Source organism: Littorina saxatilis, linkage group LG3 (genome assembly GCF_037325665.1).
Source record: "Littorina saxatilis isolate snail1 linkage group LG3, US_GU_Lsax_2.0, whole genome shotgun sequence".
Taxonomy (NCBI): Eukaryota; Metazoa; Mollusca; class Gastropoda; order Littorinimorpha; family Littorinidae; genus Littorina; species Littorina saxatilis.
This window is the reverse complement of record NC_090247.1, coordinates 75,752,464-75,779,694: the sequence shown is the minus strand read 5'-3', so window position 1 is coordinate 75,779,694 and position 27,231 is coordinate 75,752,464. Positions and strand designations below refer to the sequence as shown.

Below are 27,231 nucleotides of genomic sequence, written 5' to 3'. Positions count from 1 at the left end.
TCAATTTCACTGCCTTTGCATCGAGCGGTGGACTGACGATGCTACGAGTATACGCTCTTGCTGTAAAAATGCAGTGAGTTCAGTTTCATTCTGTTAGTTCGACAGCTTGACTAAATGTTGTAATTTCGCCTTACGCGACTTGTTTTATTTCATTTAAACAAGTTTGTGTAACCACAAGAGACTGGGTGGCCGAGTGGTAACGCACTTGCGAGAGGTTGCGAGTTCGACCCTGGGTCAGGGCGTTAGCAATTTTCTCCCCCCTTTCCTAACCTAGGTGGTGGGTTCAAGTGCTAGTCTTTCGGATGAGACGAAAAACCGAGGTCCCTTCGTGTACACTACATTGGGTGTGCACGTTAAGATCCCACGATTGACAAAAGGGTCTTTCCTGGCAAATTGTATATGCATAGATAAAAATGTCCACCAAATACCCGTGTGACTTGGAATAATAGGCCATGAAAAGTAGGAAATGCGCCGAAATGGCTGCGATCTGCTGGCCGATATGAATGCGTGATGTATTGTGTCGAAAAATTCCATCTCACACGGCATAAATAATCCCTGCGCCTTGAATATGTGCGCGATATAAATTGCATAAAATAAAATAAAAAAATTTAAAAAATAAATTCCTGCGCTTAGAACTGTACCCGCGGAATACGCGCGATATAAGCCTCATATTGATATTGATATTGATACCTGTGAACACATTTACAGCACCCATTGGCATTAGTAATATATTATTAGAATTGTGCACCTTTGTTGGACTAATGTCAGGTACCTCAACATTTACGTGGGAGCACCAGAAGTGGAAGAGAGTTACAACATCACCAAGGCCATATCTCCTCATGAGGTTTGAACAAGTTTAATTTTGTGTAGATATTTAATACTAGAATGAATACCCGCTTCGCCGGTAGCCGGCTTCGCCGGGAAGAAGTACTTAGAGCCGTACGCCGGCTTCGCCGGGTCCGAACAATGGACCCGCCAAGCTTAGGTCCCTCCCAGATTCGTGGAATGGGAACAGCACGAAAATGATTCAGTGGCCATAATGCCATTCCTGACCATATCGAGTCCCATCCTTGTCGACGAATGTAACCGTGTTAATCACCTTTGGAGGCGAACTCCACTCAAAGAGGACTGAGCAAGTTATGGCTTCTAAAAGGAAGGCCAGTACATAAATTTACACAAAAGCCGCCAGACCACATCACAAACAGAACTGAACAATGCACAGGTGTTGCTCACATAGAGACACACACACACACACACACACACACACAAAAACACAGAGAAGCCGTATCTATAGAGAGATAGATGACAGTGTATTTTTCGCGTGGCTATAAATTGATTCGACCTTTGCACTTTTACAGTGAGGATAATTTACGGGTCCAATTTACGTTCTGGACACTGCGTTGACCTTCTAAAAATAGTAACAGTAACAGAACGCCGGGAATATCCGAAGACGCTCCACTCACACTATAGTGCACCATTACGAAGGAAGGGAGGTAAACGCTGAAAACCTGGAGAATATGAGAAGATAAGGAAGAGTTACTTATAATGGTGAAATGAACACAAAAACCAAAATCGATTCAGCGCTGCGCGCTGAGAGCACGTGTTGAAATATCTCATCGATGATATTGTGTCCGGGGTGTAGCTGAATACGGTGTCCAAATTTGAAAAAGATCCACCGAGAACTTTGGCGTTGTGATGTGGTGTAGCGGCTATGGTGTGTCGGTATGGGGGCCCGGGTAGCTGAGGTGGAACCAAAATCGGTTCAGCGCTGCGCGCTGAGAGCACGTGTTGAAATATCGACCAGGTTGTGTCCTGTACCGGGTCAACCTGAATATGCCCACCAAATTTGAAGCAGATCCATCGAGAACTTTGGCCGTGCATGGCGAATACACAAATACACAAATACACAGACACACACACAGACACAAGTCGTATATATATATAGATATATAGAAGAGGATGTGTGTGTGTCAGTGTCAGTGTGTATGTGTGTGTCACTGTCATGTGTGTCACTGTCAGTGTTTATGTGTGTGTCACAGTCAGTGTTTATGTGTGTGTCACAGTCAGTGTGTATGTGTGTGTCACCTATTGTAATGCTGTATGTTTATTGTAATGCTGTATACACCACACCTGAGTTTCTCCTCGTTGAAATGATAAAGTGTTCTATGTCTATGTTTTCTGAACAAATTTAGGGATGGGATTTTTTTCGAGGATCCATGTAAATAGCAAAATTCTGTTAATTTTTACACATGAAATAATCCATTCTTGATTTTCAAGTTATTATAAATTATTTGTATTTTTGATACAGAAAATGTACCTCTAGTTGTGGAAGCTCTAGAGGAATTTACCGGCACGGTTGGCGTTCGTGTTACTTTAAGCTGTCTGATGTATTGCTATTTTGCGTTACACAAGGTGTGTTATGGTTCCAGTGTCGCCTGCGAGACATGACATACTCTGCACCAATCACTGTGGACATTGAGTACACGCGAGGCAGCCAGAGAATCATCCGCAACAACCACACCATTGGCAGGTCAGGCCTAGCCACAAGACTCAAGAGTGCAGCGGAGTCCCCTTTTAAGACTCCCTCTTTTGTTTTCTCAGACTCTCTGTTCATAAGCTCTGTAAATGTACCCATGTTTTAATACCTCCTCCTTTTTAAGACCTGATTTTCTCAGACTCTCTGTTCATAACCTCTGTAAATGTACCCACGGTTTAATTAATACCTCCTCCTTTTTACATTTAGTCAAGTTTTGACTAAATGTTTTAACATAGAGGGGGAATCGAGACAAGGGTCGTGGTGTCTGTGCGTGTGTGTGTAGAGCGATTCAGAGTAAACTACAGGACCGATCTTTATGAAATTTTACATGAGAGTTCCTGGGTATGATATCCCCAGACGTTTTTTTCATTTTTTCGATAAATGTCTTTGATGACGTCATATCCGGCTTTTTGTAAAAGTTGAGGCGGCACTGTCACACCCTCATTTTTCAATCAAATTGATTGAAATTTTGGCCAAGCAATCTTCGACATTTCAGCTTGGTGGCTTAAAAATTAATTAATGACTTTGGTCATTAAAAATCTGAATATTGTAAAAAATAAAAAAAATTTATAAAACGATCCAAATTTACGTTCATCTTATTCTTCATCATTTTCATATTCCAAAAACATATAAATATGTCACACGCTTTCCTTCTTTGCCACTACTAAAGCAAACGTGTGCAAGATTGTATGTTACACGCTTTGGAGCATGTGCAAGAACGGATTCAAACTCGAAATCGTCCCTCCAAAAGCCCCAAAATGCACACACGACTTTTATTTCTCCTGCTGTTATCGTTTCTTCTCTTTACAAATTCTTCAACGCTGAGAATACTGAAAACGGCATCCCAGACGACAGTACTGTTTCCATACGCGAATTTAGCTGCCCTTGGAAAGTGGCTCGCTCAGGAGGCCTGTTAGTCTGAAACTGGAAGGACAGAGTTCTGAACATAGATGACAAAGATCCCGGAAAGAACAAACATTTCGCGGATGCAGACACAGAAAGACGTCATGAAGAATGCGATGCTTCAAAAGATACAGACTGTGACGATGACTGTGACGTCATTCACATATACCGAGACGTCATTCATAGTTGTTCGGTCACTTCCGTCAAAAAGTAGATCTCTCGACAATGGCTGCTCCTGTGTTTAGGTTTGTCAAGCTTGAGTACACAAAACGTGTTTGTTCTCTCCTCTGTTGAAGCTGTGAGACATAAATGCTATTCCGACTTGGTCGTGTGACAGAGTTTTCTTCCACACTCGATTAGCTGATGTCTAACTCAGCCTCACGGCTTCGTTAGACAATCAACGTAATCTCGTGTGGAAGAAAACGTCTGTCACACGACCAAGTCTGAATAGCAGGTAATGTTATATTTGGATTAAAAACAAGCTCTGAAAAAAAAAATAAAAAAATTATGATTAAAATAAAATTTCCAAAATCGATTTAAAAACAATTTTATCTTATTCCCTGTCGGTTCCTGATGCCAAAAACATAATAGATATGATATGTTTGGATTAAAAACACGCTCAGAATGTTAAAACGAAGAGAGGTACAGAAAAGCGTGCTGTGCAGCACAGCGCAACCACTACCGCGCTAAACAGGCTCGTCAATTTCACTGCCTTCTACGGACTACGGTCATTGTGAAAAAATGCAGTGCATTCAGTTTGATTCTGTGAGTTCCACAGCTTGACTAAATGTAGTACTTTCGCCTTACGCGACTTGTTGAGACTTGTGGAGGTCCAAAGGGGGTCCTACAGAAAATGTACCTCTAGTTGTGGAAGCTCTAGAGGAATTTACCGGCACGGTGGGCCTAGTGGTAAGGCGTCCGCCCCGTGATCGGGAGGTCGTGGGTTCGAACCCTGGCCGGGTCATACCTAAGACTTTAAAATTGGCAATCTAGTGGCTGCTCCGCCTGGCGGCTGGCATTATGGGGTTAGTGCTAGGACTGGTTGGTCCGGTGTCAGAATAATGTGACTGGGTGAGACATGAAGCCTGTGCTGCGACTTCTGTCTTGTGTGTGGCGCACGTTAAATGTCAAAGCAGCACCGCCCTGATATGGCCCTTCATGGTCGGCTGGGCGTTAAGCAAACAAACAAACAAACAAAAATCTAGAGGAATTCGCAAAATAAGTACAGTAGAACCCCCACTTATAAGACCTACAGCCCCCCGCGGGTTAGGGGGAAGGATTTACCCCTCCCTGGACCCCCCGCGGGTTAGGGGGAAGAATTTACCCGATGCTCCCCAGCATGTCGTAAGAGGCGACTAACGGATTCTGTTTCTCCTTTTACCCTTGTTAAGTGTTTCTTGTATAGAATATAGTCAATTTTTGTAAAGATTTTAGTCAAGCAGTATGTAAGAAATGTTAAGTCCTTTGTACTGGAAACTTGCATTCTCCCAGTAAGGTCATATATTATACTACGTTGCAAGCCCCTGGAGCAATTTTTTGATTAGTGCTTTTGTGAACAAGAAACAATTAACAAGTGGCTCTATCCCATCTCCCCCCCTTTCCCCGTCGCGATATAACCTTGAACGGTTGAAAACGATGTTAAACCCCAAATAAAGAAAGAAAGTCTATTTTGTTCGATGAGCTATTTATCATAAAGAAAATGTTAAGACTTTATTTTGTAATCATCTCTTTTTTGCTATTATTAATCCACACAGTGTCAAATGCATTTATTTGTCAGGTTGGTTATAAATCAATTGATAAATTTATTTATTTATTTGCCGCAGAATGCCGATCATGCTGCGGAGCTCGAACTGCATCCTGAGCGGTAAGAGTGCGGCCGAGATGGCCAAGCTGAATGAGTGTCCGCTGGACCCCGGCGGCTACTTCATCGTGCGGGGGACGGAGAAGGTCATCCTCATCCAGGAACAGCTGTCCAAGAACAGAATGATTGTGGAGCACGGACCTAAAGGGGGGTACCAATGCTCCGTCACCAGGCAAGTCATGTTTCAGATATGTATCGATTAAACACTGGGTTCCTCTTCATTGACTTCAGAGGCTGACTGAAATGAGGGGTATCAGTGCTCCGTCACCAGGCAAGTCATGTTTCAGATACAGTGGAAGCCCCCTTTTATGACCCTACAATTTAAGACTCGCCCCTTTTCAAGACCTGATATTCTCAGAGTTTTGGAGGTCTTTAAAGTGGGGGTTGCGCCTTTTACAACGATGCAACTTATAGTCCCGAAAATACGGTACCTTTAATGACATCATTCTCCTTGTCGATGAAACATGTAATCATCAGGATGCATTTGGGTGTCCCAGGTCTTTCTCACGCTGTTGTTGACTGATTGTTGGTGGAGGCAATGTGATGAAAATGTCAGTGATAATATAGTATCATAAAGTTGAATATTTACAGACAGTTTGTTTGTTTGTTTGCTTAACGCCCAGTCCACCACGAAGGGTGATATCAGGGCGGTGCTGCTTTGACATTTAACGTGCGCCACACACAAGACAGAAGTCGCAGCACAGGCTTCATGTCTCACCCAGTCACATTATTCTGACACCGGACCAGTCCTAGCACGAACCCCATAATGCCAGCCGCCAGGCGGAGCAGCCACTTGATTGCCAATTTTAAAGTCTTAGGTATGACCCGGCCGGGGTTCGAACCCACGACCTCCCGCTCACTGGGTGGACGCCTTACCACTAGGCCACCGTGTTGCGGTATTTACAGAAAGTCTCGCACCCATGAATGTATCATTGTTCGGCCTGACTTGATCAGGATCTCTTTTTCCCATATTTTTACAAACAAACTATGAAGAATTTTTCTGGTTAGCCCCATTATCTCCTAAACAAATTTTTCATCTTTTTCAGTTCAACTCACGAGAAGAAAACAAAGACATACGTGATCAACAAAAAGGGCCATTTCTATTTGAAGCACAATTGCTTCGCTGAGGTAATGAAATGTTTAATTTTCTTTTTAACACTTGATTCTTTTCTTAATGTATACTTGGGTATGAGTCAAGGACTACTACGTAGTAGTCCTTGGTATGAGTTCAAAGAGTTGTGGTTTAATTCATACCTGTCCTGGCAGCGGCTGGTGCTTCAGGTTGTCTCCTGGCAGCGGCTGGTGCTTCAGGTTGTCTCCTGGCAGCGGCTGGTGCTTCCGGTTGTCTCCTGGCAGCGGCTGGTGCTTCAGGTTGTCTCCTGGCAGCGGCTGGTGCTTCCGGTTGTCTCCTGGCAGCAGCTGGTGCTTCCGGTTGTCTCCTGGCAGCGGCTGGTGCTTCCGGTTGTCTCCTGGCAGCGGCTGGTGCTTCAGGTCGTCTCCTGGCAGTGGCTGGCGCTTCAGGTCGTCTCCTGGCAGCGGCTGGTGCTTCAGGTTGTCTCCTGGCAGCGGCTGGTGCTTCAGGTTGTCTGTGTTTGTTTGCCTTCTTTGTCCACAAAACACAAAATGGTTTGCTAACACAGAGGTTACACAGAGGTTAAATATTGACTTTGATGGTTCCACTGTTGTACTAATGTAACATCTATTCTTGGAATGTCTTCGTCGCTATGGGCATAGGTTTGGCGAGAGATTTTTGTTCCCAGAGTCAACTTTGTGCCGACTCTCCTCGGTGTCCGAACATCCCAGGCATAGCCCAAGTTCACAACCAAAGTTTTGAGAGTGACCAGGAGGTGATACATGTATGATGACATGTTGAAGTGTGGTGTTGCAGAACCTCCCCGTCATGGTGGTGTTCAAGGCCATGGGGTTTGAGAGCGACCAGGAGGTGATACAGCTGGTGGGGGCGGAGGAAGACACGCTGGCCACCATGGCTCCCTGTCTGGAGGAGTGTCAACAAGCCAAGGTCTTCACACAGACACAGGTCAGTGGGGCGGAACGTAAGATGAGAATGGAAGGTTAGAAATTCCATCGTACAGCAGAACCCTGCTATAGTTTTGTGGTGTAAAAAGTCAAAAAAACAAGTTTGACCTTTGTTGACCTGTGTTCCAGGCGCTGCGCTACATCTTCAGCAAGGTGCGGTTGCGCAGTCAAGTTTGATCTTCTTTGACCTTTGTTGCAGATGCTGCGCTACATCTTCAGCAAGGTGCGGTCACGCAGTCAAGTTTGACTTTTGTTGACCCATGTTGACCTTTGTTGCAGGCGCTGCGCTACATCTTCAGCAAGGTGCGGTCGCGCAGCCTGTGGGGTCCCAAGCGTACCAAGGAGGAGGAGGCCAGGGAGGTGCTGCACAGTCTGATCCTTGCACACGTGCCCGTAAGTCTGGCATCAGTCACCACACACGCCTTTAGTCACACCTCGCACACGTGCCCGTAAATCTGGCATCAGTCACCACACACGCCTTTAGTCACACCTCGCACACGTCCCCGTAAATCTAGCATCAGTCACCACACACGCCTTTAGTCACACCTCGCACACGTGCCCGTAAGTCTGGCATCAGTCACCACACATGCCTTTAGTCACACCTCGCACACGTGCCCGTAAGTCTGGCATCAGTCACCACACATGCCTTTAGTCACACCTCACACACGTGCCCGTAAATCTGGCATCAGTCACCACCCGCCTTTAGTCACACCTCGCACACGTGCCCGGAAATCTGGCATCAGTCACCACACACGCCTTTAGTCACACCTCACACACGTGCCCGTAAATCTGGCATCAGTCACCACACACGCCTTTAGTCACACCCCGCACACGAGCCCGTAAATCTGGCATCAGTCACCACCCGCCTTTTGTGTGGATGTATGGATAGATAGGAGAGACAAATACACACAAGACAATGGGATGCACACTAAAGATAACTCGTCCAGACCACACCAAATCAGGAAAACAACACAATAAAACCTTACACTCTTAAGTTCCACTGAAAATGAAAACAAACAGATGTTTTCCTTGCGCATTTCAACACAAAACAGATGGAAGCCCCTGATTGGTGTTTTATACTCATCACTAAAAAGCGATATGCACAGAGTAGCAAAAATGTATCCGCTACAGACTGGGACCCATCCAGCCACACAAATCTCCTTACACCTTCGTGTAAAATCCAAATAATTACATGTGGATTTGTTAGTTGTCAGTGTACTGTATGTATATCTTGGAGTTGATAATGGTTTTTGTCACACAGAATTATGTTTCTGTCTGTCTGCAGGTACCAGACTGGAATTTCAAGATCAAAGCCACGTACATGGCCCTGATGATTCGCCGAATTATCCTGGCCATGAACAAGAAGATCGGTGAGGACGACAGTGATTACTATGGCAACAAGCGTCTGGAACTGGCCGGGCAGCTGCTATCGCTTCTCTTTGAGGATCTCTTCAAGAAGTTCAACGCTGAGGTGAGCGTGCTTGTAGCTAGGCCAGCATTTTGTTGAAAGCACTGTGTAGGCCAAGAAAAAAATTGTTTCCAATTCCCTGACTGTCTCTACTTTTTCCTTCCACCCTAGAACTTTTTTTTACTCTTAAAAACAATCATTAACAAGAGGCGAAGCCTTCAAGGCTCACGTAAGAAATCGACAAACGGTAACACAAACTCAATCACTCCGTCACACATACACACACACAGTAAGCATATGTGACACGGTGCAAGAGTGCGAGACACTAGATCTAGATCTGTCTGTCTGTAGCCTACTTACGGGGACACGACTGCCAGATGGCCAGATCGACACTGCGCTTTCGACAGCGCTTTCTCGCGCAGACACTGGAAACACGCTGTGCAGATTAACCTGTAGGAAATCTCCTTTGGTATCTTCTTTATCTATTTTTCTGGAGCTACGAAACCGAACAATGTGAAATCGTCTTCTCCGAATCGGCGAACTGCAGCTCGGTGATAACTGTATCTATACCACAATCCTTCACGCGATCTGACCTAACCTTGACCCCTGACCTGGTCTACATACCACACACGACACAAACCAGTCACCTGTTTTTACCCCCCCCCAATACCCCCCACAACCCGTTTTCTTTGGATACACACTTTAACTACATACGTGCCGACGAAATGTTGATCATTGCTTCAATATTTTGAAGCTGTTGCTCAAATAATAACCAGGCAAAATTAGTATTTCGGTGTTCAGTCAAATGTTAAAGTTTCTACCACAGACAGACATACATACATACATACATACGCACGCACGCACAGACAGACAAAAGTTAGCATCGCATAGGCTACACTTACGTGAGCCAAAAATGACAAAACCCAATTTTACAGACTTAACTAGGAAAGTTATTCTTCTAAAACGACTTAACTAGGAAAGTTATTCTTCTAAAACATCCAGGGGACTCAGCTCGCACAAAGCCACATGGGCCTGTGCAAATAAAAAAGAAACTTCAATATAACAATTTTGTGTTAAAAGTTACTGACCAACCCTAATGTTTTGGCCTTGTCAACGGAAACTAACATATTTTTGATTGCCTTACATCTTCACAAGACAAGAAGGGTGGTGCCTTTAAACAACAGGAATGTGAATGTTGATGTCCTTGTGTTCCAGCTGAAGAAGATAGCAGACATGACCATCCCCAAACCAAGAGCCGCCCAGTTTGACATTGTGCGTCAGATGCGTCAAGATCAGATCACCAATGGGCTGGTCAACGCCATCTCCACAGTGAGGCCTTCTTCTCCCCCCCCCCCCCCCCCCTCTCTCCCCCCTCTCTCTCTCTCTCTCTCTCTCTATTTCTCTCTCTCTTTCTCTCTCTCTCTCTCTCCTCTCTCTCTCTCTCTCTCTCTCTCTCTCTCTCTCTCTCTCTCTCTCTCATTGTATTGTCTTCTCCCTGGTGTAAATATTGTTCCGTCCATTGTTTAATTGAATGGACAATAAATTGTCTTATGTAACATGCTCTGGCATGTTGTTTATTGGGTTTATCTTTGAGACAGTGACTCATTGATTAAATCTGAAGAGAAAAGTAAAATCGATCGTCAGAAAGTTGTGGTGTTTGATTTTCAGGGCAACTGGACCATCAAGCGTTTCAAGATGGAGCGAGGTGGGATCACTCAGGTGTTGTCTCGTCTGTCGTACATCTCAGCTCTGGGCATGATGACTCGCGTTAACAGCCAGGTAAACATCGTCATGGAAACAAGCTTCACACAGGCCTGGCCGAGAGGATAGAACATTGTGATAGTACAGTGGAACCATACACTGCCCCTTTCTGAAAAGTAAAGGTGGGGGGGGGGGGGGGGGGGGTGGGATGTCTAGAAAGGTGGTTTCACTGTATACTATTCAAAACAGTCAGACTTACATTGATAGATGAGTAAAATTTAGAACAGTTAAAATGTTGTTTTCACTGATCTGATTTTGTCCTTGGCGACGAAAGTGTTTATGAAAAATGTTGTGTTGTTATAAGTTTATATTTTAATGTTGGAATTGAGATCTATTCATTGTTGCATCAGTGAATTGTCATTGGTAGATGAACGTGGGGTGTACATAAATACTTAGTGGTTCACATTTTATTTACTCACATTATTATTAGTAGTAGTACAGTTGTAGTAATACAACTTATGTATTGGGATAAACATCTGAATGCCTTTGTTGATGTAAAGGCTGAGCCAATCTCTAATATTGTTCCCTGTGTGTGTGACAGTTTGAGAAGACGCGCAAAGTGAGCGGTCCCCGGTCCCTGCAGCCGTCCCAGTGGGGGATGTTGTGTCCCTCCGACACACCCGAAGGCGAGGTCTGTATTGCTCTTCATCATTTAGAATTGCATCTTTTGTTGCTGTAGTTATTGTCGGTGTGAGATTGGTGAAATACTATTGTTCTAATATTACCATAAAAAGAGCAGTTCATGCTTTTCATTTCATTTACTTTATTTTCCCAGTGCTGGGAAATTGGGGTCGCTTCCTCCCAGTGGGAAGCTGGCAGCAACAAGAGTCGCGCTACCCAGGTGTGTGCGTGTTTAGGTGTAATCAGCCACCTGCACTTATGGAAGAATGACCAAGGTCTTTTACGTGCCACTGCGGTGACATGGGGGTGAGACATGGATATAATCTCTGAGTCTGCACATAAAGTTGACCTGTGTCTGTCCCCGCCTGGATTCAGTGTGAGTGCTCTGAAGTTAACTTGTTGGGCGTGTGTCCTGGCAAAGAACCCTACTAAGTGTGAGTGTGAGTGCTGTGAAGTTAACTTGTTGGGCGTGTGTCCTGGCAAAGAACCCTACTAAGTGTGAGTGTGAGTGCTGTGAAGTTAACTTGTTGGGCGTGTGTCCTGGCAAAGAACCCTACTAAGTGTGAGTGTGAGTGCTCTGAAGTTAACTTGTTGGGCGTGTGTCCTGGCAAAGAACCCTACTAAGTGTGAGTGTGAGTGCTCTGAAGTTAACTTGTTGGGCGTGTGTCCTGGCAAAGAACCCTACTAAGTGTGAGTGTGAGTGCTGTGAAGTCAACTTGTTGGGCGTGTGTCCTGGCAAAGACCCCTACTAAGTGTGAGTGTGAGTGCTGTGAAGTCAACTTGTTGGGCGTGTGTCCTGGCAAAGAACCCTACTAAGTGTGAGTGTGAGTGCTGTGAAGTCAACTTGTTGGGCGTGTGTCCTGGCAAAGAACCCTGCTAAGTGTGAGTGTGAGTGCTCTGAAGTCAACTTGTTGGGCGTGTGTCCTGGCAAAGAACCCTACTAAGTGTGAGTGTGAGTGCTCTGAAGTCAACTTGTTGGGCGTGTGTCCTGGCAAAGAACCCTACTAAGTGTGAGTGTGAGTGCTGTGAAGTCAACTTGTTGGGCGTGTGTCCTGGCAAAGAACCCTGCTAAGTGTGAGTGTGAGTGCTCTGAAGTCAACTTGTTGGGCGTGTGTCCTGGCAAAGAACCCTACTAAGTGTGAGTGTGAGTGCTCTGAAGTCAACTTGTTGGGCATGTGTCCTGGCAAAGAACCCTACTAAGTGTGAGTGTGAGTGCTCTGAAGTCAACTTGTTGGGCGTGTGTCCTGGCAAAGAACCCTACTAAGTGTGAGTGTGAGTGCTGTGAAGTCAACTTGTTGGGCGTGTGTCCTGGCAAAGACCCCTACTAAGTGTGAGTGTGAGTGCTGTGAAGTTAACTTGTTGGGCGTGTGTCCTGGCAAAGAACCCTGCTAAGTGTGAGTGTGAGTGCTCTGAAGTCAACTTGTTGGGCGTGTGTCCTGGCAAAGAACCCTACTAAGTGTGAGTGTGAGTGCTCTGAAGTCAACTTGTTGGGCGTGTGTCCTGGCAAAGAACCCTACTAAGTGTGAGTGTGAGTGCTCTGAAGTCAACTTGTTGGGCGTGTGTCCTGGCAAAGAACCCTGCTAAGTGTGAGTGTGAGTGCTCTGAAGTCAACTTGTTGGGCGTGTGTCCTGGCAAAGAACCCTTCTAAGTGTGAGTGTGAGTGCTCTGAAGTCAACTTGTTGGGCGTGTGTCCTGGCAAAGAACCCTACTAAGTGTGAGTGTGAGTGCTCTGAAGTCAACTTGTTGGGCGTGTGTCCTGGCAAAGAACCCTACTAAGTGTGAGTGTGAGTGCTCTGAAGTCAACTTGTTGGGCGTGTGTCCTGGCAAAGAACCCTACTAAGTGTGAGTGTGAGTGCTCTGAAGTTAACTTGTTGGGCGTGTGTCCTGGCAAAGAACCCTACTAAGTGTGAGTGTGAGTGCTCTGAAGTTAACTTGTTGGGCGTGTGTCCTGGCAAAGAACCCTACTAAGTGTGAGTGTGAGTGCTCTGAAGTTAACTTGTTGGGCGTGTGTCCTGGCAAAGAACCCTGCTAAGTGTGAGTGTGAGTGCTCTGAAGTCAACTTGTTGGGCGTGTGTCCTGGCAAAGAACCCTACTAAGTGTGAGTGTGAGTGCTCTGAAGTCAACTTGTTGGGCGTGTGTCCTGGCAAAGAACCCAACTAAGTGTGAGTGTGAGTGCTCTGAAGTCAACTTGTTGGGCGTGTGTCCTGGCAAAGAACCCTACTATGTGTGAGTGTGAGTGCTCTGAAGTCAACTTGTTGGGCGTGTGTCCTGGCAAAGAACCCTACTAAGTGTGAGTGTGAGTGCTCTGAAGTTAACTTGTTGGGCGTGTGTCCTGGCAAAGAACCCTAGTAAGTGTGAGTGTGAGTGCTCTGAAGTTAACTTGTTGGGCGTGTGTCCTGGCAAAGAACCCTACTAAGTGTGAGTGTGAGTGCTCTGAAGTTAACTTGTTGGGCGTGTGTCCTGGCAAAGAACCCTACTAAGTGTGAGTGTGAGTGCTCTGAAGTCAACTTGTTGGGCGTGTGTCCTGGCAAAGAACCCTACTAAGTGTGAGTGTGAGTGCTCTGAAGTCAACTTGTTGGGCGTGTGTCCTGGCAAAGAACCCTACTAAGTGTGAGTGTGAGTGCTCTGAAGTCAACTTGTTGGGCGTGTGTCCTGGCAAAGAACCCTACTAAGTGTGAGTGTGAGTGCTCTGAAGTTAACTTGTTGGGCGTGTGTCCTGGCAAAGAACCCTACTAAGTGTGAGTGTGAGTGCTGTGAAGTTAACTTGTTGGGCGTGTGTCCTGGCAAAGAACCCTACTAAGTGTGAGTGTGAGTGCTGTGAAGTCAACTTGTTGGGCGTGTGTCCTGGCAAAGAACCCTACTAAGTGTGAGTGTGAGTGCTCTGAAGTCAACTTGTTGGGCGTGTGTCCTGGCAAAGAACCCTACTAAGTGTGAGTGTGAGTGCTCTGAAGTTAACTTGTTGGGCGTGTGTCCTGGCAAAGAACCCTACTAAGTGTGAGTGTGAGTGCTCTGAAGTTAACTTGTTGGGCGTGTGTCATGGCAAAGAACCCTACTAAGTGTGAGTGTGAGTGCTCTGAAGTTAACTTGTTGGGCGTGTGTCCTGGCAAAGAACCCTGCTAAGTGTGAGTGTGAGTGCTCTGAAGTCAACTTGTTGGGCGTGTGTCCTGGCAAAGAACCCTACTAAGTGTGAGTGTGAGTGCTCTGAAGTCAACTTGTTGGGCGTGTGTCCTGGCAAAGAACCCAACTAAGTGTGAGTGTGAGTGCTCTGAAGTCAACTTGTTGGGCGTGTGTCCTGGCAAAGAACCCAACTAAGTGTGAGTGTGAGTGCTCTGAAGTCAACTTGTTGGGCGTGTGTCCTGGCAAAGAACCCTACTAAGTGTGAGTGTGAGTGCTGTGAAGTCAACTTGTTGGGCGTGTGTCCTGGCAAAGAACCCTACTAAGTGTGAGTGTGAGTGCTGTGAAGTTAACTTGTTGGGCGTGTGTCCTGGCAAAGAACCCTACTAAGACCAGGACACAGCGCCTAACATTCATTGTCTTACGTGCATGATGCCCTAGTGGTTAAGACGCCGGCTTTCTGTTTGAAGGGTTCGAATCCCAGCTGCTTCTGGTGGATTGAGGGTGAGATTTCTTTGATCTCAAAGGTCACCTTATGTGTGAACCTGAAGAGGAAAAAATGTCTTTCTCCATGGTTGATGGTGTGTCAATGTGAGTGTTTTCCATGCTAGGCGTGCGGCCTGGTGAAGAACCTGGCCCTGATGACCCACATTACCACGGACCAGGATGAGGCTCCACTCAGACAGCTTGCCTACAGCATGGGGGTGGAGGACATCCTGCTGCTGTGTGGGGAGGAGTTCTCTTCCCCTTACTACTACATCGTCTTCCTCAATGGTACCGTAGCTTGGTTGTTTTGCCACGGATATCGTCTGAGCTTTGTTAGTAGTACAGTCAAACCTACCCTTGTGACAACCTCTTGAAAGCGACCATCTGTCCAAAACAACCATACCAAGGATCCCACACAAGTTTTTGACTCACATGCGAAGCAAAAGTGAGTCTATGTACTCACCCGAGTCGTCCGTCCGGACGTCCGTCCGTCCGTCCGTCCGGAAAACTTTAACGTTGGATATTTCTTGGACACTATTCAGTCTATCAGTACCAAATTTGGCAAGATGGTGTATGATGACAAGGCCCCAAAAAACATACATAGCATCTTGATCTTGCTTCAAGGTCAAGGTCGCAGGGGCCATACATGTTGTCTAAAAAACAGCTATTTTTCACATTTTTCCCATTTTCTCTGAAGTTTTTGAGATTGAATACCTCACCTATATATGATATATAGGGCAAAGTAAGCCCCATCTTTTGATACCAGTTTGGTTTACCTTGCTTCAAGGTCAAGGTCACAGGAGCTCTTCAAAGTTGGATTGTATACATATTTTGAAGTGACCTTGACCCTGAACTATGGAAGATAACTGTTTCAAACTTAAAAATTATGTGGGGCACATGTTATGCTTTCATCATGAGACACATTTGGTCACATATGATCAAGGTCAAGGTCACTTTGACCCTTATGAAATGTGACCAAAATAAGGTAGTGAACCACTAAAAGTGACCATATCTCATGGTAGAAAGAGCCAATAAGCACCATTGTACTTCCTATGTCTTGAATTAACAGCTTTGTGTTGCATGACCTTGGATGACCTTGACCTTGGGTCAAGGTCACATGTATTTTGGTAGGAAAATGTGTAAAGCAGTTCTTAGTGTATGATGTCATTGCTAGGTTTAGTTATTTGACCTTGACCCTGAAGGTCAAGGTCATGTAAAGGTCAAGGTCAAGCATGTGAGTCGTATGGGCTTTGCCCTTGTTATTCTATATATTCGTCTTTCCATTGCAACCACCTGTCTATAACGACCACTTCCCGCAGTGGGGCACTGCGGTTATGAAATTAAAGGCCCCTCCTGTTTTTGGAACCGCAGGAGCTTTCTAGTTTGCTGTTAGGTAGATTTTTGGTTCCTCTTTCCTGTCATGCTCTCTTTTTCTTCATGAATTCTTTTCTTTTTTCTGCCTTCTTGCTCATTCACCTGTATTTTTTCCAAAAATCTCTTCTCTTTCCGCTTGTCTCGCGATTCATGTATAGTTTAATCTGTTAGTGTTCTGATGTAAGTCCAGCAGTAGATAGGTTAAGCCTATTTTAACATACTGGAAACTGGTAATCTTCCAATAGGTATTAATTTAGTTTTACTAAAGCCTGCTGGGACACAAGTAATGGGTTAGTGCATTTGTAAACAGGAATCGCTTGACAAGTGGCCCCCTTCATCCCCCCCCTTCCTCGTCCTGATATGGCTCTGCGTAGTCGGCTGGACGTTAAGCAACAAATAAACAAACAAACAAAATAACGACCACTTTTGGTCGGTCCTTTAGGCGGTCGTTATACAAAGTATAGTCTGTCCTTTAGGCGGTCATTATACAAAGTATAGTCTGTCCTTTAGGTGGTCGTTATACCAAGTATAGTCTGTCCTTTAGGCGGTCATTATACAAAGTATAGTCTGTCCTTTAGGCGGTCGTTATACAAAGTATAGTCTGTCCTTTAGGTGGTCGTTATACCAAGTATAGTCTGTCCTTTAGGCGGTCATTATACAAAGTATAGTCTGTCCTTTAGGCGGTCGTTATACAAAGTATAGTCTGTCCTTTAGGTGGTCGTTATACCAAGTATAGTCTGTCCTTTAGGTGGTTGTTATACAAAGTATAGTCTGTCCTTTAGGTGGTCGTTATACCAAGTATAGTCTGTCCTTTAGGCGGTCGTTATACAAAGTATAGTCTGTCCTTTAGGCGGTCGTTATACAAAGTATAGTCTGTCCTTTAGGTGGTCGTTATACCAAGTATAGTCTGTCCTTTAGGTGGTCGTTATACAAAGTATAGTCTGTCCTTTAGGTGGTCGTTATACAAAGTATAGTCTGTCCTTTAGGTGGTCGTTATACCAAGTATAGTCTGTCCTTTAGGCGGTCGTTATACAAAGTATAGTCTGTCCTTTAGGCGGTCGTTATACAAAGTATAGTCTGTCCTTTAGGTGGTCGTTATACCAAGTATAGTCTGTCCTTTAGGTGGTCGTTATACAAAGTATAGTCGGTCCTTTAGGTGGTCGTTATACAAAGTATAGTCTGTCCTTTAGGTGGTCGTTATACAAAGTATAGTCGGTCCTTTAGGTGGTCGTTATACCAAGTATAGTCTGTCCTTTAGGTGGTCGTTATACAAAGTATAGTCGGTCCTTTAGGTGGTCGTTATACAAAGTATAGTCTGTCCTTTAGGTGGTCGGTATACCAAGTATAGTCTGTCCTTTAGGTGGTCGTTATACCAAGTATAGTCTGTCCTTTAGGTGGTCGTTATACCAAGTATAGTCTGTCCTTTAGGTGGTCGTTATACCAAGTATAGTCTGTCCTTTAGGTGGTCGTTATACCAAGTATAGTCTGTCCTTTAGGCGGTCATTATACAAAGTATAGTCTGTCCTTTAGGCGGTCGTTATACAAAGTATAGTCTGTCCTTTAGGTGGTCGTTATACCAAGTATAGTCTGTCCTTTAGGTGGTCGTTATACAAAGTATAGTCGGTCCTTTAGGTGGTCGTTATACAAAGTATAGTCTGTCCTTTAGGTGGTCGTTATACAAAGTATAGTCGGTCCTTTAGGTGGTCGTTATACCAAGTATAGTCTGTCCTTTAGGTGGTCGTTATACAAAGTATAGTCGGTCCTTTAGGTGGTCGTTATACAAAGTATAGTCTGTCCTTTAGGTGGTCGGTATACCAAGTATAGTCTGTCCTTTAGGTGGTCGTTATACCAAGTATAGTCTGTCCTTTAGGTGGTCGTTATACCAAGTATAGTCTGTCCTTTAGGTGGTCGTTATACCAAGTATAGTCTGTCCTTTAGGTGGTCGTTATACCAAGTATAGTCTGTCCTTTAGGTGGTCGTTATACAAAGTATAGTCTGTCCCTTGGGTGGTTGTTGTAAACAAGTTTGACTGTCCCTTGGGTGGTTGTTGTAAACAAGTTTGACTGTAGTACTTTTTGTTAATGTGCATCTTCATTCATTTCTTGTCTTGCTTCTCAAATGACATGCGTGTTTTGTTGCTCAACTAGAATGGTAAATGAATATGAAAGTTTATACACTAGCGTGGAAACCAAGGCCTCACCATCATTGCAACACTCACACATACCCACGCACGCACTCACGCACAAACACATTTGCAACCTGTTTTGAACATTTTATTCAAGTTACACTTACCATTCAAAAAAATAAATTTTCAGCTTTGAAACAAACAAAATTAAATTGCTAGGAATTTGTTTATTTTTTCTCCTTGTGGATTCTTTTGAACTTTCCAGACCTTATTCTAGCTGTCATATGTAACTTTGAGTTGGATGATTTCAGGCAACATTCTTGGCGTGATTCGTGACTACAAGAAACTGGTCAACACATTCCGATTGATGCGGCGGGCTGGCTACATCAGCGAGTTTGTCTCCGTCTTTCCCAACCATTCCCACCGCTGTGTCTACATTGCTTCTGATGGAGGGAGAGTTTGCAGGTGAGCGCTTGTGTCTACATTGCTTCTGATGGAGGGAGAGTTTGCAGGTGAGCGCTTGTGTCTACATTGCTTCTGATGGAGGGAGAGTTTGCAGGTGAGCGCTTGTGTCTACATTGCTTCTGATGGAGGGAGAGTTTGCAGGTGAGCGCTTGTGTCTACATTGCTTCTGATGGAGGGAGAGTTTGCAGGTGAGCGCTGGTGTCTACATTGCTTCTGATGGAGGGAGAGTTTGCAGGTGAGCGCTTGTGTCTACATTGCTTCTGATGGAGGGAGATTTTGCAGGTGAGCGCTTGTGTCTACATTGCTTCTGATGGAGGGAGAGTTTGCAGGTGAGCGCTTGTGTCTACATTGCTTCTGATGGAGGGAGAGTTTGCAGGTGAGCGCTTGTGTCTACATTGCTTCTGATGGAGGGAGAGTTTGCAGGTGAGCGCTTGTGTCTCGGCGTGTCCATGACTGTGTTGGTGTGACTTGAGACTTGGAGAAAGAGAGATTGTGTGTGTGTGTGTGAGGACGGGGGAGGGTGTGTGTGTGTGTGTGCACATGTGTGTGTGTGTGTGTGCACATGTGTGAGCTGTAGTCTTGTTTATCAATGAGATACAATATCTTGAACTTTTTTCCAGACCCTACATCATCGTGAAAAACAAGCGGCCGTTTGTGACGTCCAAGCACATTGATGAGCTGTCACAAGGTTTGAGGTGAGTTTAAAGCCTGTTTTCTTTTCTCAGTGGTCACAGGGTTAGGACGGGACTGCAGTGGTCACAGGGTTAGGATGGGACTGCAGTGGTCACAGGGTTAGGATGGGACTGCAGTGGTCACAGGGTTAGGACGGGACTGCAGTGGTCACAGGGTTAGGATGGGACTGCAGTGGTCACAGGGTAAGGATGGGACTGCAGTGGTCACAGGGTTAGGACGGGACTGCAGTGGTCACAGGGTTAGGATGGGACTGCAGTGGTCACAGGGTTAGGACGGGACTGCAGTGGTCACAGGGTTAGGATGGGACTGCAGTGGTCACAGGGTTAGGATGGGACTGCAGTGGTCACAGGGTTAGGACGGGACTGCAGTGGTCACAGGGTTAGGACGGGACTGCAGTGGTCACAGGGTTAGGATGGGACTGCAGTGGTCACAGGGTTAGGATGGGACTGCAGTGGTCACAGGGTTAGGACGGGACTGCAGTGGTCACAGGGTTAGGACGGGACTGCAGTGGTCACAGGGTTAGGATGGAACTGCAGTGGTCACAGGGTTAGGATGGGACTGCAGTGGTCACAGGGTTAGGATGGGACTGCAGTGGTCACAGGGTTAGGACGGGACTGCAGTGGTCACAGGGTTAGGACGGGACTGCAGTGGTCACAGGGTTAGGACGGGACTGCAGTGGTCACAGGGTTAGGATAGGACTGCAGTGGTCACAGGGTTAGGATGGGACTGCAGTGGTCACAGGGTTAGGATGGGACTGCAGTGGTCACAGGGTTAGGATGGGACTGCAGTGGTCACAGGGTTAGGACGGGACTGCAGTGGTCACAGGGTTTGGACGGGACTGCAGTGGTCACAGGGTTAGGATGGGACTGCAGTGGTCACAGGGTTAGGATGGGACTGCAGTGGTCACAGGATTAGGACGGGACTGCAGTGGTCACAGGGTTAGGATGGGACTGCAGTGGTCACAGGGTTAGGATGGGACTGCAGTGGTCACAGGATTAGGACGGGACTGCAGTGGTCACAGGGTTAGGATGGGACTGCAGTGGTCACAGGGTTAGGACGGGACTGCAGTGGTCACAGGATTAGGACGGGACTGCAGTGGTCACAGGGTTAGGATGGGACTGCAGTGGTCACAGGGTTAGGATGGGACTGCAGTGGTCACAGGGTTAGGATGGGACTGCAGTGGTCACAGGGTTAGGATGGGACTGCAGTGGTCACAGGATTAGGACGGGACTGCAGTGGTCACAGGGTTAGGATGGGACTGCAGTGGTCACAGAGTTAGGACGGGACTGCAGTGGTCACAGGGTTAGGATGGGACTGCAGTGGTCACAGGGTTAGGATGGGACTGCAGTGGTCACAGGGTTAGGACGGGACTGCAGTGGAACCCCCCTCTTAACATCTCCAACAATCGAAGAAAATCCGGTCTTAAAAAGGAGGGTAAGATTACAGAGGTTCTGAACAGAAAGTCTGAGAAAACAAGGTCTTAAAATGGAGGGAGTCTTAATTGGAGGGTCCATAAAGGGGGTTCCACTGTATTGCGAAATAAAGTTACCTTTGTTCATGAATTGGTGATGCTTCTTCAGTTGATACGCATTGAAGCTGTTAGGCGTTGGAGGTCTGTAAATTTCCCTAAGTGTCGGGTACATGCTGTATGTTTTGCACAAGTTAAGTGGTGCAGACTTGTTGATAAGATGCTATGTATATATTTTGTCTTCAAATGTTGCATTTGATCATTCATGAAACAAACATGCAATCATACAAGTTGTCCTGGTACAAGGTTGTCATCACCAAGACTGAGACTGGTCTCAAAAACCGGGAAATCTTTAGATGATGCAGTTGTTTTTTATTTCAAACCCTCGAAGTATTCTCCCTTAGCGGCTACACACAGTTTAAGTCGTTGGACCCAGTCAAGAAATGACCGTTTGAAGTCGTTTTTTGGCACCTGGTTCAGACACTGGAAAACAGCCGATCCGAGGGCTGATCGACTGTCAAATCGACGCCCAGCCAATTGTCTTTTCAGATGAGGAAACAAAAAAAAGTCACAGGGTGCAAGATCAGGAGAGTAGGGAGGATGTGGCAAAGTTTCAAAGTTTTCTTCCTCCAGGTACTCTTTCACCACCTTGGATTTGTGAGCAGGTGCGTTATCATGAAGTAATTTGATCCCTTTCAATCCTGTAGTTGGTCTGGCTCTCTTGTAGTAACGAACGATGCCAGCAAGAACTTTTTCCTTGTTGTACACCCCAATGATGCTTCTGCCTTTTTCGCGTGGTTTTTGAAAAATGACGCCCTTTGTGTTATAAAATATTGTGTATAAAACCTTCTTGCCGGAGCGACTTTTTCGCACGATCCGAGGGGCATTGGCACCTTTTTTTATCCATGCTTTGTTTTGAGCTTTTCTTTTTGGCTCAAAGAAGTACACCCAAGTTTCGTCTCCAGTCACGATCTCATCCAAGCGTTTTTGATCACATCCGTCGTATATCTTGAGTAGCCGTTGGGCAAACATAACCCTACACCTCTTGTTCTCTTCAGTGAGGAAATGTGGTACCCATCGCGCGCACACCTTTGCGTATCCAAGTTTGTGTTTTAAAATTCTCAAGACAGACGACGACGAAATGTCCAGTGTTTCGGCGATAAAATGACTGCTCACTCGGGGATCTTCATCAACTAACCGTTGCACATGGGACACCATTTTATTGTCGGTTACAGGTGGTTTCTTCACTTTTCCCCTTGCATCTTCCACAGACGTTTTCCCTGTTGAGAAATGCTTTGCCCACCGAAAAACTGTCGCGCGAGATGGTGCTGTGCCTGGGCTTACAGTTCTCAGCTCTTCAAGTATGTCACCGGCCGTTTTACCAAGTGCTGTTCTTATTTTGATGTAGGATCGAAAATCCTTCTCTGAAAATGTGCTTTTTGCCGCCATTTTTTAGGCCAGTGTCTCTCGCTTACATGACTAAATACACTGTATCTTTACGAAAACACAACGGATCACAAAGAAATTATGCACAATAATACGTTATGTACCAATCTTGATAATGACGTCATTTGTTATAAATGTCGTCATTTGATTCTGTGCAAAAAAGACCAGTCTCAGTCTTGGTGACGACAACCTTGTATTGTCGCTCAAGGCAGTCATTCACGCAACACAGTAAGCATTCTATAACTGTTGCTTCATAGTAGAGTAGTATGAGTGTGTATGTACTAACAGAGGAGAAGTATGAGTGTGTATGTACTAACAGAGGAGAAGTGTGAGTGTGTATGTACTAACAGTGGAGTAGTATGAGTGTGTATGTACTAACAGTGGAGTAGTATGAGTGTGTATGTACTAACAGTGGAGTAGTATGAGTGTGTATGTACTAACAGTGGAGTAGTGTGAGTGTGTATGTACTAATAGTGGAGTAGTGTGAGTGTGTATGTACTAATAGTGGAGTAGTGTGAGTGTGTATGTACTAAACAGTGGAGTAGTATGAGTGTGTATGTACTAACAGTGGAGTAGTGTGAGTGTGTATGTACTAACAGTGTGTGACTGTTGCAGGAGCTTTGAGGACTTTCTGCACGAGGGTCTGGTGGAGTACCTGGATGTCAACGAGGAGAACGACTGCATGGTGGCTCTCTACGAGTACAACATCTCTCAGTGAGTGGCCACACAACACAGTTGTCCCCCCCCCCCCCACCACCACTTCTACCCAACCCCACACCCAACCCCACACCAATATCACTCAGTGAGTGGCCACACAACACAGTTGTCCCCCCCCCAAGTCACCACTCCACACCTAACCCCACACCCAACCCCACACCAACATCACTCAGTGAGTGGCCACACAACACAGTTGTCCCCCCCCCCCCCAAGCCACCACTCCACACCCAACCCCACACCCAACCCCACACCAATATCACTCGGAGAGTGGCCACACAACTTAGATTGTCTCTCTCATTATCTGATTGAGCCTCCAGATTTAGTAATTTGATCACATTAGGAAACAAAATTGTTATGGTGGGACTTTTTTCCCAGTGTCTTACCGTGTGGTCGAGTGTCATTGGCATGAATGAAGTGGCATGTCAGTATGGTAAATCAGTCAAAGCAAGACAACTAAGGTACTTACTGCCCATTGTGCTGGTTGGCCTGTAGGGCAGCGAGTCAAAGCAAGACAACTAAGGTACTTACTTACTGCCCATTGTGCTGGTTGGCCTGTAGGGCAGCGAGTCAAAGCAAGACATTAGGTGCAACAGATATATCTTCTATTGAGGTGAAAGTCACAATGTGGTAGTACAGTCACACCTGCCCAGGAACCACCTCTTGATAATGACCACCTTTCCCACAACGAGCACCTCAAAGAATCCTGGTTCTCTCTGATATTTAGAGGTCTTAAAAGGGGGGTTCCACTGTATTTTCACTCTTGCTTGTCCCTGCAGGTTGACGACGCACCTGGAGATTGAGCCGTTCACCATCCTGGGCGTGTGTGCGGGCCTCATCCCCTACCCCCACCACAACCAGTCCCCACGCAACACATACCAGTGTGCCATGGGCAAGCAGGCCATGGGTAGGATTTGCATTTACTAGTTATTTGGGCTCTTTGTGCATTTGTGTGTCTTTGCCTTTCAGTCTGTTTGCCACTAGTTTTGTATGTCTATGTGACAGGCGCAGTGGCCTAGTGGATGAGACATCAGCCTCCCATGTGGAAGGTGGAGTGTTCAAATCCTGGCCACATCTCGTGGCTTAAAGGTGGAGATTTTGTTTATCTCCCAGGTCAAGTTATGTGCAGACCTGCTAGTGCCTTATCCCCCTTCGTGTTTACACGCAAGCACAAGACCAAGTGCCTGTGATCCATGTCGAGTTCCGTGGGTTATAGAAACACGACATGCATCCGCCGAAAGTGACGTATGGTTGCCTGAATGGCGGGTTAAAAACAGTCAAACCTGTAAAAACTCACTCGTGCAAAAAATGAGTTCTAGCCCATGAACGACGAAAAAGAAGACTATGCCTGTGTGTATGTGTCGACGACGCCATTTGTGGTGTTGTTGTTCTATTTGTTCTGGTGGTTGTTGGTTGGTGAATGCTTCTCAGTCAAATGCAATCAAAGTGAGTCGAGCAAGCGAAATCATTTCTTGTTCTTTACTTCGCAAAGGTTCCCGCTCGACTGCCGAGATCTTTCACAAGTCTCGCGGTCTCACGTGATCACGTGATCATACAGGCACACATCCTATTAGTGCAATGTGCAAAACAAACCAACAAGCGCGCAACAATGTCATGGAGAGTCATCGTCTCACATAATTATGGTTGTGTGTGCAAGCATCATGACCCTTGAGTGGAGGTCCACCGTGTAGTTTGAACAAGTGCACAGAGGGAAAAGAAAGAGATCATGGTTTGCTGTCTGTTGATATTTAAACATAATGACTGCTGTGGCATCTATCTATATCTATATACGGCTTGTGTGTGTGTGTCTGTCTGTCACTTCGCGATGCACGGCCAAAATTCTTGATGGATCTGCTTCAAATTTGGTGGGCATATTCAAGTAGACCCCGGACACAATCTGGTCGATGAAAATTTTCAACGCGTGCTCTTAGCGCGGCGCGGTGAACCGATTTTGGTTTTTCTGTAGATCCATTTCCACTAACTCTTCCTTATCTTCTCCAGTGTTTTGCGCGTTTATCTCCCTTCCTTCGTGTGGCGTCAATCACGTCAACATGTGCTCTAAGCCGGCGAAGCTGGCGAACCGCCATGCTGCATACTCTGTCTCGCGATCCACCCGGCGAAGCGGGTAATCATCTAGTGTGTTTATATTTGTTCAAAGTTTGACTTCACTTAATGCTTTATGGGAAAGGAATGTTCATTTACTTTACGGGATAGAAATGTTGAGCGTTTTTAACAATGAGATGATGATTGTGTGTGACACTGTGACACACTAGAGTAATACACTTTGCTATGCTGCAGGCACAATCGGCTACAACCAGAGAAACCGTATCGACACCCTGATGTATCTGCTGGCCTACCCTCACGCACCGCTTGTCAAGTCAAAGGTCAGAGAAAGTGTCACATTTCTTGTTTTGTTCACTTTCCTGTCACTTTGTGTCTTCTGCATACATAGGCTGCAATACTGGCGTGCACAGTTTATCATTCATTATGGGGCTTGTTCAAAGTTTGTTTTGGTGTGTGTTTGATTTTGTAGCGTTATGACATAGGTACGGTAGAACCCCCCATTTAGGACCTCACTTTTTGAAACTTTCTGTTCATAAGCTGTGTAAATTGACCCCCATTTTAAGACTCCTTCTTTTTAAAAACCTGATTTTCTTAGACTTTTGGATGTCTTAGAAGGGGGTTCCACTGTATCACTCCAACACTGGTCCTGAAGATCTTGGCTGTGTCTGGGCAATGTTCCACTGTATCACTCCAACACTGGTCCTGAAGATCTTGGCTGTGTCTGGGCAATGTTGGCACAGTGTAGTCTTTAGATGGGACAAAGAAGCTGTGACAGCAACTCTTTCTGTGCTTTGTTGTTCTGTTCTACTGGCCTAAATTATTAAAAGCAAGTAATAAACCACGTGCACATGTCCCATAACATGCAGCTGAACGTCAAAGATGTACATCATGCGTTCTTTGTATTTTTGACGAAATATCACATTTGACATTGATCTCTACAGTCATAGTTCAACCCGACCCCTAGCTGGTCTCAGAGAACAATGACCGTACAGATCTGTGTCAAATGTCATGTTTTGGTCAAAAATAAAGATGACATTTCTGTTTGAATCCATTTTTATTAGAATTCCTTTTTTATACAATTGAACGTACATAAACATGGACTCTTTTGAAGTCTCAGCCCGCTGCCTGAATGAAAGATGGTCTCTGACGTCATATTGGGGTTCAATCGCTATGTATGTGACTGTGTTGCAGACCATCGAGCTGATTGACTTTGACAAGCTGCCAGCAGGACAGAACGCGACGGTGGCCGTCATGAGTTACAGCGGCTACGACATTGAGGACGCTCTCATTCTAAACAGGGCTTCCCTCGACAGAGGTCAGTCTTTGAAGTAGTCCTTCGTTATTCGTATCATTTTGCATTGTCAGTTTGTTTGTTGGTGTCGTTTTTCAGGGGTAAATAAGGGAAATTCCATCTGTCATGTTTATTTAGCTCTGATGTTTTAAACACTGGCATTGGTATTGTGCCTTAGCTGTGGATGATCCCCCGCGGGTTAATGGGAAGAATTTACCCGATGCTCCCCAGCATGTCGTAAGAGGCGACTAACGGATTCTGTTTCTCTTTTTGCCCTTGTTAAGTGTTTCTTGTATAGAATATAGTCAATTTTTGTAAAGATTTTAGTCAAGCAGTATGTAAGAAATGTTAAGTCCTTTGTACTGGAAACTTGCATTCTCCCAGAAAGGTAATATATTGTACTACGTTGCAAGCCCCTGGAGCAAATTTTTTATTAGTGCTTTTGTGAACAAGAAACAATTGACAAGTGGCTCTATCCCATCTCCCCCCTTTCCCCGTCGCGATATAACCTTCATGGTTGAAAACGACGTTAAACACCAAATAAAGAAAGAATTGGTATTGTGCCGTAGCTGTGGATGGATGTGTGGACCACAGGGGAACCCCCGATGTTAAGACTTCCTCCCTTAAGACTCACTTTTCTCAGACTTTCTGTTAATAACCTCTGTAAATAGACCATTTTCGGAAATAACTCGGATGGGTTTGTATGGGTTATGGAAGAGTGACCTTTTCTTGCAAAACCTCTGCCAAACAGATGAGGGGCCAATCACTGGCGAGGGGTGTGTGCAAGCAGGATTTGGCCGTAATGATCATATCTTGGTGTCACCAGGGTTTGGGCGGTGCCTAGTGTACCCAAGCAGACCGTAA

General features: G+C 45.5%; 2 protein-coding genes across 2 annotated transcripts in view; both read left to right on the top strand.

The window, feature by feature from the left end:
- LOC138963281 (DNA-directed RNA polymerase III subunit RPC2-like) overlaps positions 1-27,231 on the top strand; it is an 89,403-nt gene that overhangs the window by 54,513 nt on the left and 7,659 nt on the right. The window lies entirely within an intron of this gene.
- On the top strand, positions 115-27,231 carry LOC138961016 (DNA-directed RNA polymerase III subunit RPC2-like). Its single transcript, XM_070332623.1, has 19 exons — positions 115-119; positions 769-844; positions 2,430-2,530; positions 5,263-5,472; positions 6,347-6,428; positions 7,189-7,338; positions 7,617-7,730; positions 8,623-8,808; positions 9,961-10,074; positions 10,414-10,524; positions 11,048-11,137; positions 14,853-15,015; positions 18,538-18,691; positions 19,312-19,386; positions 22,914-23,012; positions 23,792-23,919; positions 25,311-25,396; positions 26,268-26,391; positions 27,194-27,231. The coding sequence occupies exons 1-19, from the start codon at positions 115-117 to the stop codon at positions 27,229-27,231; spliced, it is 2,106 nt and encodes a 701-aa protein (XP_070188724.1).

What these genes read in the sequence shown, in the direction of transcription:
- LOC138961016 (XM_070332623.1), top strand. An exon ending in GATGGAGGGAGAGTTTGCAG is followed by an intron (nt 18,692 to 19,311) that starts GTGAGCGCTTGT and finishes ACTTTTTTCCAG; the next exon opens with ACCCTACATCATCGTGAAAA. An exon ending in CAGGGCTTCCCTCGACAGAG is followed by an intron (nt 26,392 to 27,193) that starts GTCAGTCTTTGA and finishes TGGTGTCACCAG; the next exon opens with GGTTTGGGCGGTGCCTAGTG.